General features: G+C 38.0%; 2 protein-coding genes across 6 annotated transcripts in view; one reads left to right on the top strand and one right to left on the bottom strand.

Moving 5' to 3' along the window:
* The window catches only part of RPAP2 (RNA polymerase II associated protein 2), a 32488-nt gene extending 31626 nt beyond the window's left edge, over window positions 1-862 (bottom strand). Inside the window, exons 1-2 of the mRNA XM_039383426.1 lie at window positions 829-862; window positions 565-610 (exon numbers count right to left, since the gene is read on the bottom strand). Of these exons, the coding sequence (XP_039239360.1) occupies window positions 565-610; window positions 829-862 (80 nt within the window). The remainder of the gene's footprint in view (window positions 1-564; window positions 611-828) is intronic.
* A 593-nt stretch (window positions 863-1455) lies between these two features.
* The window catches only part of GLMN (glomulin, FKBP associated protein), a 23506-nt gene continuing 10919 nt past the window's right edge, over window positions 1456-14042 (top strand). Inside the window, exons 1-15 of one of the 5 annotated variants that reach the window (XM_039383059.1) lie at window positions 1456-1578; window positions 1729-1864; window positions 3113-3184; window positions 3642-3767; window positions 4971-5090; window positions 5845-5953; window positions 7073-7319; window positions 7795-7894; window positions 9785-9972; window positions 10447-10500; window positions 11298-11328; window positions 11685-11774; window positions 12361-12402; window positions 12486-12559; window positions 12878-12962. In XM_039383059.1, the coding sequence (XP_039238993.1) occupies window positions 3119-3184; window positions 3642-3767; window positions 4971-5090; window positions 5845-5953; window positions 7073-7319; window positions 7795-7894; window positions 9785-9972; window positions 10447-10500; window positions 11298-11328; window positions 11685-11774; window positions 12361-12402; window positions 12486-12559; window positions 12878-12962 (1332 nt within the window). In that variant the 5' untranslated portion in view covers window positions 1456-1578; window positions 1729-1864; window positions 3113-3118. The other 4 variants (XM_027712822.2, XM_027712891.2, XM_027712850.2 and 1 more) reach the window with 4 other exon arrangements.

Genomic DNA, 14042 nt, shown 5'->3' with positions numbered 1-14042 from the left:
AAAGTATTGACTCTAATTGCATTGCAATACACCCCTCAAGATGGCCCAACTCTTCTTGCAAGAGGGAAACCAAGAACTGGCTGGAGAAAGAGCCTAGGATACACAATTTATAGAGTGTTGTTGAGAGAATAGGAGCTGGATAAGACAAGAAGAGTGGGAAGAAAAAAGGACTGGAACATGATTGTGCATGAGGTTACAAAGTAAAAGAAGGAATAAATCAAACAAATGCTACTACGGTAGATTTCCTGAATGTTTTTTAATGTGAATAAGTATAAATGGCAGGTATGCAAAGAAGTTAAGATGGCAAAAAGCAAGTATTACTAAGGAAATACAATTGTGCACGTTGGATTCATAGGCTTTTAGTATATTATACAATGCACATATGTGCATGCTGTTAGAAGTTACACAGCATCACTGCAAACAAGCCTGCATGATGACGCTGCTGATCTCCTGCAGGTAGTCATGGTACTCTGAGAAAGACAAAAGACATGCAAGGCAGAGAATGCCATTTCAAAGTGAGGTAAAATGACACAAATGTCGCTTTTTGTTAATCAGAAACTATACCTCTGAGCAGCATCTTCATTCTTTGGAACAGCTGAATGCTTATTTCCTAGAAATCAAATATAAAAATGTAGAAATATAGAAATTAGTGTACTTTCTTCCTTTAACACTGGAAAATAACAGGAATCTGAAAAAAATTAAAACCTCTAAACTGTAAGCATAATCAAGATAATTGCTTAGAAACTTGCTTTTGATGGCCGTGACTTCAGTAAGCTAGTAAGCATTCAGCAACTAGTTAGACACAAGTGCGAGGACAGACAGACAGACCCAACTCTTCCCATACTTCCCATTCATACACCATGTTCTGCATACTCAAAAAGGGGAGAGTAATTCTGACAGTTATTTTGTGCAAATCGCACCCCGGCTCTCCGGCCCAGCGTTACCCCCGCGCCCCGCTGTCCTCTCGGCTGTCCCACCGCTGGGATTTGCTCCGAGCCGGGTGCGGCGCAGGCAGCTCACACAGAGCCACTACTGCCACCGCCGCCCTCGCTGCCCCCCGGCCTGCCCCTGACCGGGCGGTGACACGGGGGCTTCGGCAGCCGCTCCCCTGAGACAAGGGCAGCAGGGAGGGGAGATACCGGCGTGTTATGCTTTGAACACGAGGACGCAGTGTCCAACCCGCTGCACGACCGCTGTCGCGGGCCGGGCCGGGCTGTCCCCGCACAGCCCGAGGGGACGGCGAGTCCCAGACCCGCCTCGCCCGTCCTGCCGCCCATCGCGCCACGCACCCGGCCCGGCCCGGCCGAGGCCCGCCGAGCCGTCCTGCCGCTCCCCTCGGCACAGCGAGTTGGGCGAGTCCGCCGCTGTGCCCGCCTGAGGGCACAGGGAGAGCCCAAGGCGCCAGGCGGGGGGGGCGGGCGCGCGGAGCCCACCTGCGCGCCGCCGGCGGGGCCGGCCCGTCCCGGCCGCCATCATCGCCATCGCCGCCGCCCCGCCCGCCGACCTCTCACCCGGGGCGGAGCCGGGCTGGGAGAGGCGACGGCGCGGAGCTCGGGGGTCCGGCCGGTTCGGGCCGAGGTGAGGGCTGCTCCATGGTTTTTAGTTCAGCCGCGTGTTACGAGCTGACGCCGGCAGCCCCTGTGTTGTACCGCCGAGGGAAGGGGCTGCGGTGTATGTTTATCAGGAGGCAGTTTGGTGAGTATTAATAGAACGTTTCACATGATCCAGATTCTGCCCACGTGCCGGTGAAACCTCCGAAAAGATTTAGTTAGAAACCGGATTAAGTATTAAGGCCGGAGACCATCTGCGAGCTGGGCCGGTAAATCCCTGCAGCAGCACGGTGGGTGCTCGGAGCACCAAGGCTGTAAGTACCTTGTGAAGTTACTCAGGGGTGAAAATGCAACACTGTTCGCGTTAGAAAGAACATTTAAATTGTTCTGGAAGGATTAGTACCATTCTGTGAAATGAAGAGCTCGAATAGTACAGCATGTAGTAGTAAAGTGTGTGGTAATGACCAAGTTAATATGACAGGCTAGATACAATGGATAGGTTTCAACGACATAAAATGTTAAATCAGGCCGTCGAGAATAGAAGGGGAGTTGTTTATTCTTGGGATAATTAAGAAATTATTAAGATAATTAATGCTTTTTGAGCTTTCATGAATTGCCCCCTTCGTGTAATCACCCAGCTAGATTATTATCCAGGTGGTGTCTGATGTAGCTTAGGTCAAACATAAGAGGAAAGGTTGAGGACTTTATGTGGAGATGTCTGTGTTTTGATGAATAGATAGCTAATTAACCATGTGTATGGCTAATTGACACTCATAGTCATCATATAACCAGGTTTAGGACCATGACATTACTGGAAGCTATAAAGATTGTGACTGCTGCTATGATATATCACATGGGATAAATAAAACCAAGCTTCATTTTATTTGTAATTTGTGGTCCTAGCTATGTAAAACTTTATATGTACTTAATATTACTCAAATGTTTAACTTAATTGCTTTTAGTTTTGAATTATAGTACCTAGAGGTAAAAGGCCACTGAACTACCCCCCCGTAAACACTAGAAAGAAATAAATGATACTGCATTTGTAATCGTGATTGGACTGTTGGTATAAACTGGCACGGTGGTTGCATCAGCTGTGCACATCCCAGACGCCGGGTTAAAGTGTTCCAGTCAGGGCTGAGCAGGAGCTTCTCTGTTCAGAACTTGGTCACAGGAAGTGTAGTGTGTCATGAGCATCCACACTTTGCGTGCAGACTGTCTCTGTATTAGCTGCGGTTTTCAATGTATGTGCCTAGAGTAGTAGCTAAAGCCTCCGAACTTCTTAAATGACCTAGATAATACTTGAAAAATTACTTCCCTGTACATAGAATGCAGGTTGTTTCCTGACTGTAATACTATCTCCTGCAAATATGGGGAGTAGAATAATATAGCTTACACTTCCTAAAAATGTATTTTTCCATGTTTTTTAATCGTGTAGTCTTCTTAATATCTGTCTAGGTTGTTCTTGTTCCTCTCTTGACTTTTTTTTTATAATGTAATTATTTTTCAGCATCTGTTTTAAATTCATGTGATATAATACTGCACTCTTTAATTTATAATAGTTTTTGATGCCAGAAGAACACAGTCAAACTACAATGGCAGTTGACGAACTTCAAGCCATAATACAAAGATGCGTAAGTAGTTTTCTTTCCTTAAAAGTAACAAATGTAAGCAGTGTACATTTCTCTTCTTATATTATAAGTAAAACCAAAATGACCTCAAAGCAAAGACAGTTGTTAGCAGAGCTACCCTCATTGGGCAGCTAAGTTCAGCCTCCATATTTCATTGACTTCTCTGTGGGGCTTATCCTAAGATGCTTGATAACGTCTGCTTCTTGGAGAAAGAAGTGTTCTTGCACCCAGGAACAAAAGGAGGTTATTGTAGAAAATATATCTTCCAAACAGTATGCTGTAGTCTACACTTAAAAAGTGCTGTTGAAACACTGCTTTGTCTTCTGTAGTAACTCTTGGTAGCTTTTTTAACACGTGAAAAATGTATGTAAGTTACAACATTTAATTTTGAAATGAATGCATGTATTTTCTTATTTGACTTTTATAAGCATGGAGTTAAATGTCAATATTTTCTTTCTAGCAAATTCTGGAAGAAGCTGATTTCAAAGGAGAAGATTTTAATCTGTTCCTGGTGGCAGGTCAGAAATGTTTAGAAGATGGCTATGCAGCTCAGCTATTAGAAGTAATTCAAAATGAGAAAAATAAGGTGAGTTTAAGTTTACAGTCTATTAGTTGTGCATTAACACAATTAAATGCATAAAACTGCTTATTAAGAAGGGAAAGCTACTTTCACTGTGAAGCAAGGCTGTACTTACAAATAGCTAATAAGTTGCTCTGTGTTAAATTCTGTAATTTAGGTAGAGAACCCAAATCATGGTAATCTTAACAAAACCATTTTTCAGTAAGTGACGCAAAGAGAAAAGGAAGGGCAAAAGCATAAATAGGAGAAGCTGGCAGTGTCCCTCTTTTGCAGGACAGGGATTTCAGATAGTGTACTGGATCTGGCTACCATGGAGTTGACTTTCTTCATGGCAGCCTGTATAGGGCTGTGTTTTAGATTTGTGACCAAAACAGTGTTGATAACACACCAGTGTTTCAGCTATTGCTGACCAGTGCATGTACAGCATCACGGCCTTCTCTGTTTCTGACTCTGCCCCATCAGTAAACAGGGAAGTTGGGAGGGGACACAGCTGGGAGGGCTGAGCCAAACTGATGAGATATTTCATACCATGTAACATCATCCTCAGCAATAAGATTCTTGCCTCCATCCCACTGAGGGATGAGAGTGAGCCAGCAGCTGGTGGGTGCTTAGTTGCTCTCTGGGACCAGCTCACCACAGATGGATATAATAATACTGGCCAAAATTGTAAGAGCCAACTAAACTGATGGTACTTGAAGAGATATTGGTGTCTGTGGGCACTGGGGGAGCTGGGAGAATATACCAAATTGTACAGAGATATGAGGGATGGAATATTGTAGCAGTGTTACAGCAGGTTTGCAGTCTGGTTTTGAATTTTGTGAGTTTGGAGTACCACTGAATTTCTCAATCCCTGCAGGTTAAGCATAATTTGTCCAAACAGTCTTTCAGAAAAATTCCTTTACTCAGTCCTGTTTTAAATGTATTGTGATAGACATTTAGAAGTATATATTGACATGTTAATGTTAATAAATTGAAGAAAACTTATACAAATTATGCAGCTGTATTTATAGGTATGGGGAGAGAATAGAGTGTATTTCAAATACAGGACTTTATGGTAATAGTTGTTAAATTTTCACTGACGGTGACAGCTGTGGTGTTGGTGACAACCAGGAGATTGATCTGTTGTCTCTTTTGTTCTTTATATATACAATCTTTATGGGTTTAGAAGACATACAGTTTTGATTTATTCTCTGAAAATCTGGTCTTTAGGTTATCATCAAGAATATGGGTTGGAATCTCATCTCTCCTCTTGTTAGATGTATTTTCACATATAAAGAAGAAGATGATAAGCGAGAACACTGCCTGAGGATACTAGATCAGTTGGCACAGGTATGGTTTTGAAATACAATACAATAATAGTAGGAAAGAGAGAGGTTGTAGTTTCCCCCCCCAGTTTCCAAAGAAAACAGGGCATGAATATTTCTGGGTTCTTCTTATTTCCCATAACTATTAAATTCATGGGCCAGTTTCATCTGAAGCAGACACAGGCTTAGTGTTCTCAGAGATAATTAACGTCTTACACATCTGAAATTAGTAACTGGGTAAAACAGTGACAAAGCATTACCCAGAAGAAGGCAGCAGATAGCATCAAAATTTTTGATAGCCAACTGCTGCAGTCAGAGCAGCCACAGCAAAACTGCCACTTACTTACTACAGATACAGTATTGCTGTCCCTGAAAAGTGAGATGTTTCACCCAGTACACAAAGCCAAAAGACACACAGGATGGAGGGATTTGATTTAGTTACAGTTCTGCACAGAAAGAAGGCTGGATCATTAATCCACAAAGCTAGAACACCAAAGGCCAAATATACAAACGTATTTATACAATTCTGTTCAAACAATATTTGCATAATGGATCTACATCTGTACTTGGATAAGCTGCTCTTGGCAGCTTATTCTCTCGCCTTGATTTAAAGGTACAGTGTATTCAGAGTTCGTGGTGCATGATCAGTGGACAGGGCTCTCCGTTTGGAGATGGGCAGCCTCAGCTTCAGAGGTGTGGTTCTCACATCATAATGAGTTAAACTCATCTAAAGGACACGATTTTAGCTGAGTTACCTAACTTGAGTTCCTCTCTTGCAGCTGTGCAATCCAAAGGAACTGTTTTTGGGTTTACTTGAGCAAATCGAGCAGACCTCTGGAGATCAAGTGTGTCAAACTGTCATGTTATTGCTTCAGCCTTTGCAGACAGGTAAGACTCAGCTTATCATACAATTTCTGAATTAGATTATTTTCTCATTTATTTATTAACTTAGTTTAGCTTTTGCTGGAATGGTTTCAGAATATGCCTGTGCTGACAAGCTTTACAATCTTATGTTCTATAAAATAACACAAGGTATAACTTTCATGCTTATATTGGCCTGCTAGAAAAAGATTTTAGATGGTATTAATACCATCAGTTGAAAAAGCAATATTCAACTATTTCTTATCAGTTACAAGAATGTGGTGTAAAGCACTCATACTATTGTTACAGAAGTAGAGAATTAAATGATTTAGATTTGTGAAATTCTTTATTATTTAACTTTTATACAGTTTCATATTTTTATAGTACAAACCTTTCAGCTGAAGTATGCTGAAATACGTTATTGGTGAGGGGGAAGCATTATTCTGGCTTACATATGAAAATTAAAAATATTGGGTTTGGACACTCTCTAAGTAGGTAGCAAGTGGTAGCTTCTGGTTCGATATGTGAGATGAAACCAAGTGTTGTGTATAAAGCTGAATTCTGACTGTAGCAGTCTCTGAGAATTTAACAAGAGGCATATGTGATTTTTTGGATAGCCAATCTGCAGTTAGCAGGCACTGAGTCCATTAAAATGGAGAGCCTCAGGTGCTGCTTCCTCAGTCTGGGAGTGCCTCTGTTGGTTCTGCCATGGGGTGAAGACCAGTTCTAAGCAGAAAAGCTGAGAGCTTTGTTTTTCTGTGTCTCTGGTTTTGCCAAGCACAAAAGCAGTCAAGTAATAAATGTGTTTTCCAGGTCAGATAAATGGAGTATTATTTTACTTAGTCCAGTTCTAGAAAGGCAGATTTTTTTCAGTCGTCATCAGGGTGCTATGCAGAAAGGAAGATCATTGAAATGTGTGATGGCTTTAATATTTGTTATTTGCAAATACATGGTTGTGTTAACTACAGCACATTAAACTTGCTGATGATATTTTGTCTTGCTGGATTTGCTCACGTGAGCTCCTTCATTGAAACTAAGTGCTTTCTTATGTAGTCACACTGTTTTTCTTCATGTTTTCCTCTACTAAGTAATAACTTTCTGTCTCAAAATGTTCTTTTTCCCCCTTTTTTTTTTCCTTTACCCCAGTGCTTTTGAAACTTCAGAACAAGAAGGCCTACTCAGTGGGTTTGTCGTTGGCCATGATCATGAATCAGCTTACTCCCTTACCTGTACCTTACACAAAACAACAAATACAAGAAGATAAACTTGGTCTTTGTCAATGTTGTAATGCAGTGGTGGACTTTGCTAAACCCTTTGTGAATGAAGTTGTTAAAAATATGGAAAAGTCATCAGAATACGATGACATGGAGCTGAAAGAAGAATTATTAAAATTGTGAGCGTTTTTTGTCAGTGTGATATATTCCTATTACTTTACAAAATCGTCAGTAGGCATTTATTACATAGGCAGTAAATAAATCACCTTTTATAATGCTGTCAACTTACACTGACATGGTATTTTGAAAAAGAAGCCCTAAATAGGCCTTATATATTTGTGAAGTGAGAGAAGAAAGGTAAAAACAATTCTTTTTTAGTACAGGGAAATGGTAAAGAACTATTAGTTGCTGTGCTGTGAAGCTGATTTGGTATTCCTCTGCTTCTCAGATTTTCAGCAGTGAGGATAATCATAGTCTGGAGGTGAAGTCTAAGGAATGCTTCCACAGGAGATGTTGGGGTTTTTTAATTCTCCTTGAAATACCAGAAATAGAGCATCTTATGAGTATAGACTTTATTCTTGGTCATTAATGACACTACAATACTCTGTATTTTTGACCATATTGCTGATTTAGTTTCACCCCTTTTCATTTCAGCTGTATGAAAAGCCTGAAATATCCATTATTGACAGCTCAGCTTGAACAACTTGAAGGCATTGAAGAACATCCTTTTCGGCATTTTGCAACTGAAATTATAGTAAGTGCAGTCAAAATGAATTACAGTGTTTGCAAAACCAGTGGTCTAGTTCAGAATTACCTGTAGTTTGTTCTAGATCGCATTTTGCTTCCTTTATTGGTTAGTGGGGTGACTTACTGGTCCTTTAAGATAATGCAGGTAGATAAAGTTCTAGAACTGTTCCAGGTACCGTCTGTGGAAATTGCAAATCTTCATATACAGTTTTGCTCCTTGATGAACAAGTTTGCACTGCTCTCTGAATCAGCAGCTGCAACCTTGCTCTAACTGCTTCTTTTTCTTGATGATGTATGAATTTATTAGTATATCTAAAGGATCATCTTTGCTGCAGTATTGCAACAAGGTAAAATCTACGTTACCTTTAATCCAGGTGTTGCACAGAGTGAAATCTCTGATGTGCCTGGTGCAGTGCCAGCTGACTATCAAAGAATCTAAATTGATGCTTGACTAGAGCTGGAAATTCAGTGAGCATGTGTCCCTTCCATGCTATCAATGCAGTTACTCTGGTTTTGAATGTTATACATAGCAGCTCTATTTTATTAGAGTAAGATTAATGTGGGTAAAGGTAAGTTTATTCCAATTTGCAGCAAACCCAAGCCTTATAAGGAGATAGTCAGGTACAGTCCATGCATATGTTGGAACACAGATTATGTGTATGTTTTCAGAAGTAGGACTAGATGTGATTAATAAAGTTACTGCACATAGAGCTGCACTTTGTTCACGTTTTGAATATGGTAAAGAATATTTCCTTTCTTGCACATATCCAAATTAGTGGCTTCACCCCAGCTGGCAGGTAAGCCCCCACCCAGTCACTCACTTATGGCCCCCAGGCAGAATGGGGAAGAGAATATGAAGAAAAACTCATGGGTTGAGAAAAAGACAGCTTAATGAGGCTGGGTCATGGTGTTACTTGGGAAGGGAATGGCACACTAAAACTTGATGAGCTTCAAAAGGAAGGCCTAGAGCTAGCTGGGATGAGGAAAGCACACATAAATATGTATGCAAATGTGCATGAACACAGAGGAGGTCTGGAAGTTGCCTTGTGATGCAACTGTGTTTTTTCTCCAATTTGTATTTTAAAATCTAAGCATTTTTTTCACAGAATTCTATATTTAGATGTTAAGATTGTGAAGTGAAGCACACAAAGTAGTTGACAAAACTTTTGGTTGTTTTTCAACAAAAATTGGGTTTTCCCTCACGATCACATCCACTTTTTTCCCCCAGCGTGCCTCAGCATGGGAATGGAAACTGCTGTGTGGATCAGTCAGGTTGTGCAATGGGAGAGAATCTTGTTTCTGAAACCTGTACTTCATTTATTGCAGGACTTTCAGGATGTGCAGGAAGGAGGCAGGGATTACCAGAAGATGATCTCATAGTTAAGATAGTTGAAGGGTGCTCTGAAAAACTGACTTTTAATCCTGCCTTTTCTCTTGGGCACAGTCTGAAACCATGTATTTAATACTAATTATGAATTAACATTTTCTTTGTTTTCTTAAGAAATTTACTTCTGGTGTTTATGAGATTGGGTAGTGGGATTTGAAACTAAGGTCAGTAAGTCATACTTTGGCCTCTTGTGTAATCCTAGTTTTCCAAAACGTGAGATCCTGAATCTTCTGTTTTGGCAACCCCGCAATAGTGAGCTGACCTTTATCTTGCTATTTCTTTGTAATACGTACAATAGCACTTTGCTATGTTAGGAACATTCTTCTAATGGGGGTTATTTTTCCTGCAGGGTTCTTTTTGTGTGCATATGTGTATATATCGTAAATATCACATTTATTTTAATTTATACTGTACAAGAGAATGTACTGTAAATACAGTTAAAGCTTTGAAACTTCCTTGGTATGCAGGTATTTTAAAGGCAACTGTAGGCAATCTATCATTCTTTTTCAGAACATTTTGTGGAATATAAGAGAATTGATACCGTTAGTGTTTTTACATCATAAAGGCAAAAGTCCACCCTGGGAGAATCAGGAGTTTGCAGACATAGAGCGAAAGAATTCTGCAGATTCTTTGGCATGTCTGTCATATCTGATGTTTGTTCAGCATTTTGGTATCGAATGCTTTCCGGTGGTTTTTAGGTAAGAACTATTCTTTCTCATTTATTGTAGGTCTGTACTTTGAAGATTCTTTCTGAGCAGAAGAGAACTTTATTTGTGAATAGTTATGAATGAAAACTGTATTTCACTGGTATTAGTTTTATGTCAACCTTTATGCACTTATGTTTTATGTAGCTTATATTATTTATATAAAGAACATAGTCCTGCAGATTACTCTATTACAGTTTAATTTTAGATGAGCTGTCCTTTTAAAGAAACTGTCAGAGATTAGTCATGTGGTGAAAATTAATGCGTATTAAATGTTCAATTACATATTTATAGACGGTTTTCATGTAAGAGTTACTACCAGTGATTTGACTTACAATTTTTTGTCTATTTCAAAATTTTAGAAAGATATTTTAATTTTTAAAAAATACTAATCCTGTCAAATATATTAATTATGTGCAAACATATATGGCTTATGCAGTTTAATGTAACCTAATTTTTCTCTTTTAGCCCATCATACCTTCTGCTATGCAATATGACACACATTGAAGTGCTACTGAAAAGGTAGAGTTTGTGGGATTTGCAGGTCTAGGTAATGGGTGTGATCTTTTATCGTAATTCATAGAATCAGATTTCAAATATGCCATGTAAGTTCAGTAGAGGTTTTTAAACCTGAGCATTAAAATGGCAAGTTCCACTACAAGATGGCTTCTTCTACTAAGAAGTAGAAGTTTTCTAAAATATTTACATAATGTTTTTATCATGTATTGTGATAGTATTTTTAGAAACTTTATTTGGAAAATGCAAAATTAAGGTAGTTTAAACACATGCAGAATAATTAGTGTATATTTACTTGCACTTCTGTAACAATTATTGTAATACTAAAGGTGACTATTGTGATATTATTTATTTGAATGCATTCTGACATGATACACAATCTGATTAAAGGTCAGGCTTTCTAAAGGAAACTGAACTTTTCTATATATTGTGATTATTTCGCCTTCTATAAGCAGCGGGGTTACCAGATAGCTTCTAGCAGCGCTATAGAAGGCAAGTTTCCCCTTAGGAATACTTACCCTTTCATTTTCTTTGTTAATCAGCATGTCAATACCTGTATTGAGCATTTATAAATATTGAGGGGAAAGAAATCATTTTGACCTGAGGAGCAGAGTCTAATGTTCAACTTTAACATAAGCAAGTTTATTCTAAAAATCTTTGAGAGGAGTAATGAAGATACTGTATTTAGAAAATAGAATAAAAATTGTTGAGAGACAGGTTTTTGTTGACCTCTATTCTAATATTTCTTCTGAAATATCAACAGTCTTTTTAATTAAAAACTTAAATTTGACTTTTTTTTCTAGAACAGAAGAATCTATGTTATCTAAAGGACTTGTAAGTTGTTTTTTTAAATTCAATTTTCATTGTTAGAATGTTTATTTTTTTCAGTTTAAGGAATGGTAAAACTCTTTTTTTCCCTTTCTAAGAGATGTACAAATGATAGTTCAGATAATAGTTCCAGAAATATTTTGAGGCTTAATTAGGTATTCTTCAGTGTTACAAATACTTATATTTTTTGAACTTTACACTCCTGCATAAATGTTTAAATTATCACTATTATAACTGCAACTCCTGGAAACTTTCAGTATCAGAATGTGTACTTACAGCTGTTTTAGCCATGAAATGTTAAGCATATAGATTAATGTCTTCTATATGTGCATACAATTGCCATATTTTTTTTCCACCTGCAGGATCTGTTTGAGAGCAGTTTATTGAGAATGGAAGATAACAGCCTTCTGCATGACTATTTAGAATTCAGAGATTTTATTAATGTACCTCAGGTAATAAGAAGCAATGTACAGAAGTCCTCAGAATTTGGTTACAAATAATACCTAGCTGTCCTCTAGGTGTTGGAGAGAGCACATGCTACTGAACCTTTGTACACCTGTGTTGTTAAATGGAAACCTTCAGTGTCTTGCTACATAGAATTGATTGTCTTTTCTACCTGCTGCAACATGAAGCTTCAGTGACAATTAAAATATACTTAGTGTATGTTATGTACAGGTCACTGAAGCAGGTGGGCACAGATCTTAGTTGAAAGATGGTACTTGGTTGTTTTTGTCTCTTCCTTGCCCATCTGCTGCTTGACTACGTTCTGATTTGGACCCAACAGTACAAGGATTGTATTCTTGCATATCAGCCCTGGGGTTTCGACCACTGAATCTCATGTGAATGTCTCTGCTGAGAATCTTCCCATAATCAAGTGTGCAGTCGTTTGTGGTTGGTTTTTTGGTTGGTTGGTTGGTTTTTGTGAGTTTTTGTTGGGGTTTTTTTTTGGACTTTTTATTGTCTTGAGTAGATTTTAGTTAGTGTTAATGTAATGATCTGTATGTAAGTAGAAATTATGTTTTCTTTGTCCCATTGCAGGATTTGGTGAAAATTATGACCCTTTGTCCCATGGAGCATCTGGTATGTAAAGTTAGCTACTGAATGGGTTAAGTGCTGAATTTATTTAATGAGAATCCATCTGATAACATCTCTGTTTTCTTTAGAGAAAGAAGAGTTTAAGTATTTTGCAGTTGTTCATAGACAAGTTTGACAGTGAGGGAAAATATACATTATTCAGGTATGCATCCAAGTTACTGTAGATTGTGTAATATCAGCCTTAGTGCAGTTTAATTACATACATACAGTGTTTTCTGACAGTTTCCATCTAGAAGTCACATTAATTTTACTTGTTAATTTTTTGATAAATAATAAATTTCAATTGCCTCACATAAAATCACCTGTCTTATGTGAGCCAGTGTTTAAAGGTTACATAGTCATCCAGTTTTTCTGTGGTAAAACTCCCACTTAGTGAATAAGCCCATAATGTCATCTAAGTGTTGAGCTAACTACATAGGAAGCTTTGAAGAGATAATATCTTTGTTTTGTTTGTTTGAAGGTGTTTACTGAAGACAAGCAACCATGCTGGTGTGGAAGGATACATTATTAAAAATATAAAAGATCAGATTCACTTATCGTTAACGGTGAGGCTGTAACCACGAAAAAACAAGTTGCCATCTCAAAATTCTATCAGTATTATGTTGAGAAAACATCTACAGCTTAAACTTTGAGTGATGCATTAAAAAAATTCACTTTGAAAAGAAACATAAGATTGGGAAATTATATTAAAAATATCGCCTTGGCTTTTTATATATGTATTTCCGTTCTAATTTTATAGTTATGTTTTTAATTGCATGTATTTTTCTAAGAAGTTATTATTACCTTTTCTGTGCTTGAAAGTATGTTTTTTTCTTAAAGTGGAACTACTCAGTATTTTGTTTTATCCCCATAGTTCCTAATTTTTTGAATATAGTTGAAGTCCTACAGTCCAGGGAGAAATATTTTTTTCTTGGTTTTTCTGATGACAGTCAGCATTTTATTATTAAGTACTTTGCAAGCGATAAACTCATCAGAAGGGATGGAGCTAGATCAAAGCCTTTTAATATCTCATTTTATAATCATTTATACTGGGAAGTTGGGAAAATTAATTAAAACTAAATTATTAACTTTTTTTTTTTTACTGCTTAGAGCCTTCTCCAAACTAAATTTGATTCTCTAGTATACTGCCTTTTGTCAAATAGGACAATTTAGTAAATTTATGCATCTTTTATGCTGGCAAAATTCTGTCAGATGACAGTGAATTACTATTTATTAGATGATACTCTGTCCTGTATATTGAATCAGCAGGGGTGAACATGATGAAAACTGTTCCAAAAGGGGCTTGCACTAAAATTGAATATGTAAAAGTGTATTCTGAAATTTCACATTTAAAAAAACCCAGTGACACTGCTGGTATGAAGAAGAGTCTCTGATAAAGATAATTAATTGTTGCATTCCTCAATATAAAAAAAAGGGTGCCTTCTAAAATTTGCTATGTTTATGTAAACAAATATTAACTGTATTGATGATGGAACACTAAAGTGGTGGAGAATTTTTTCTGAGAAAATAAGAAAGAACAGCTTGGCATGCAGAGACAAATTGGGGAGGATTATGGAAGGCTACTTTGCATACTTCAGTCACAAGGTAGTAACTAGAAAATACTGCTTCCAGTGTTCGATTATTCT

Source organism: Pipra filicauda, unplaced genomic scaffold, assembly GCF_003945595.2.
Source record: "Pipra filicauda isolate LSUMZ 115617 unplaced genomic scaffold, ASM394559v2 scaffold112_size3218982_pilon, whole genome shotgun sequence".
NCBI lineage: Eukaryota > Metazoa > Chordata > Aves > Passeriformes > Pipridae > Pipra > Pipra filicauda.
Note: the sequence above shows the minus strand (reverse complement) of the source record. Positions and strands in the feature narration are given on the sequence as shown.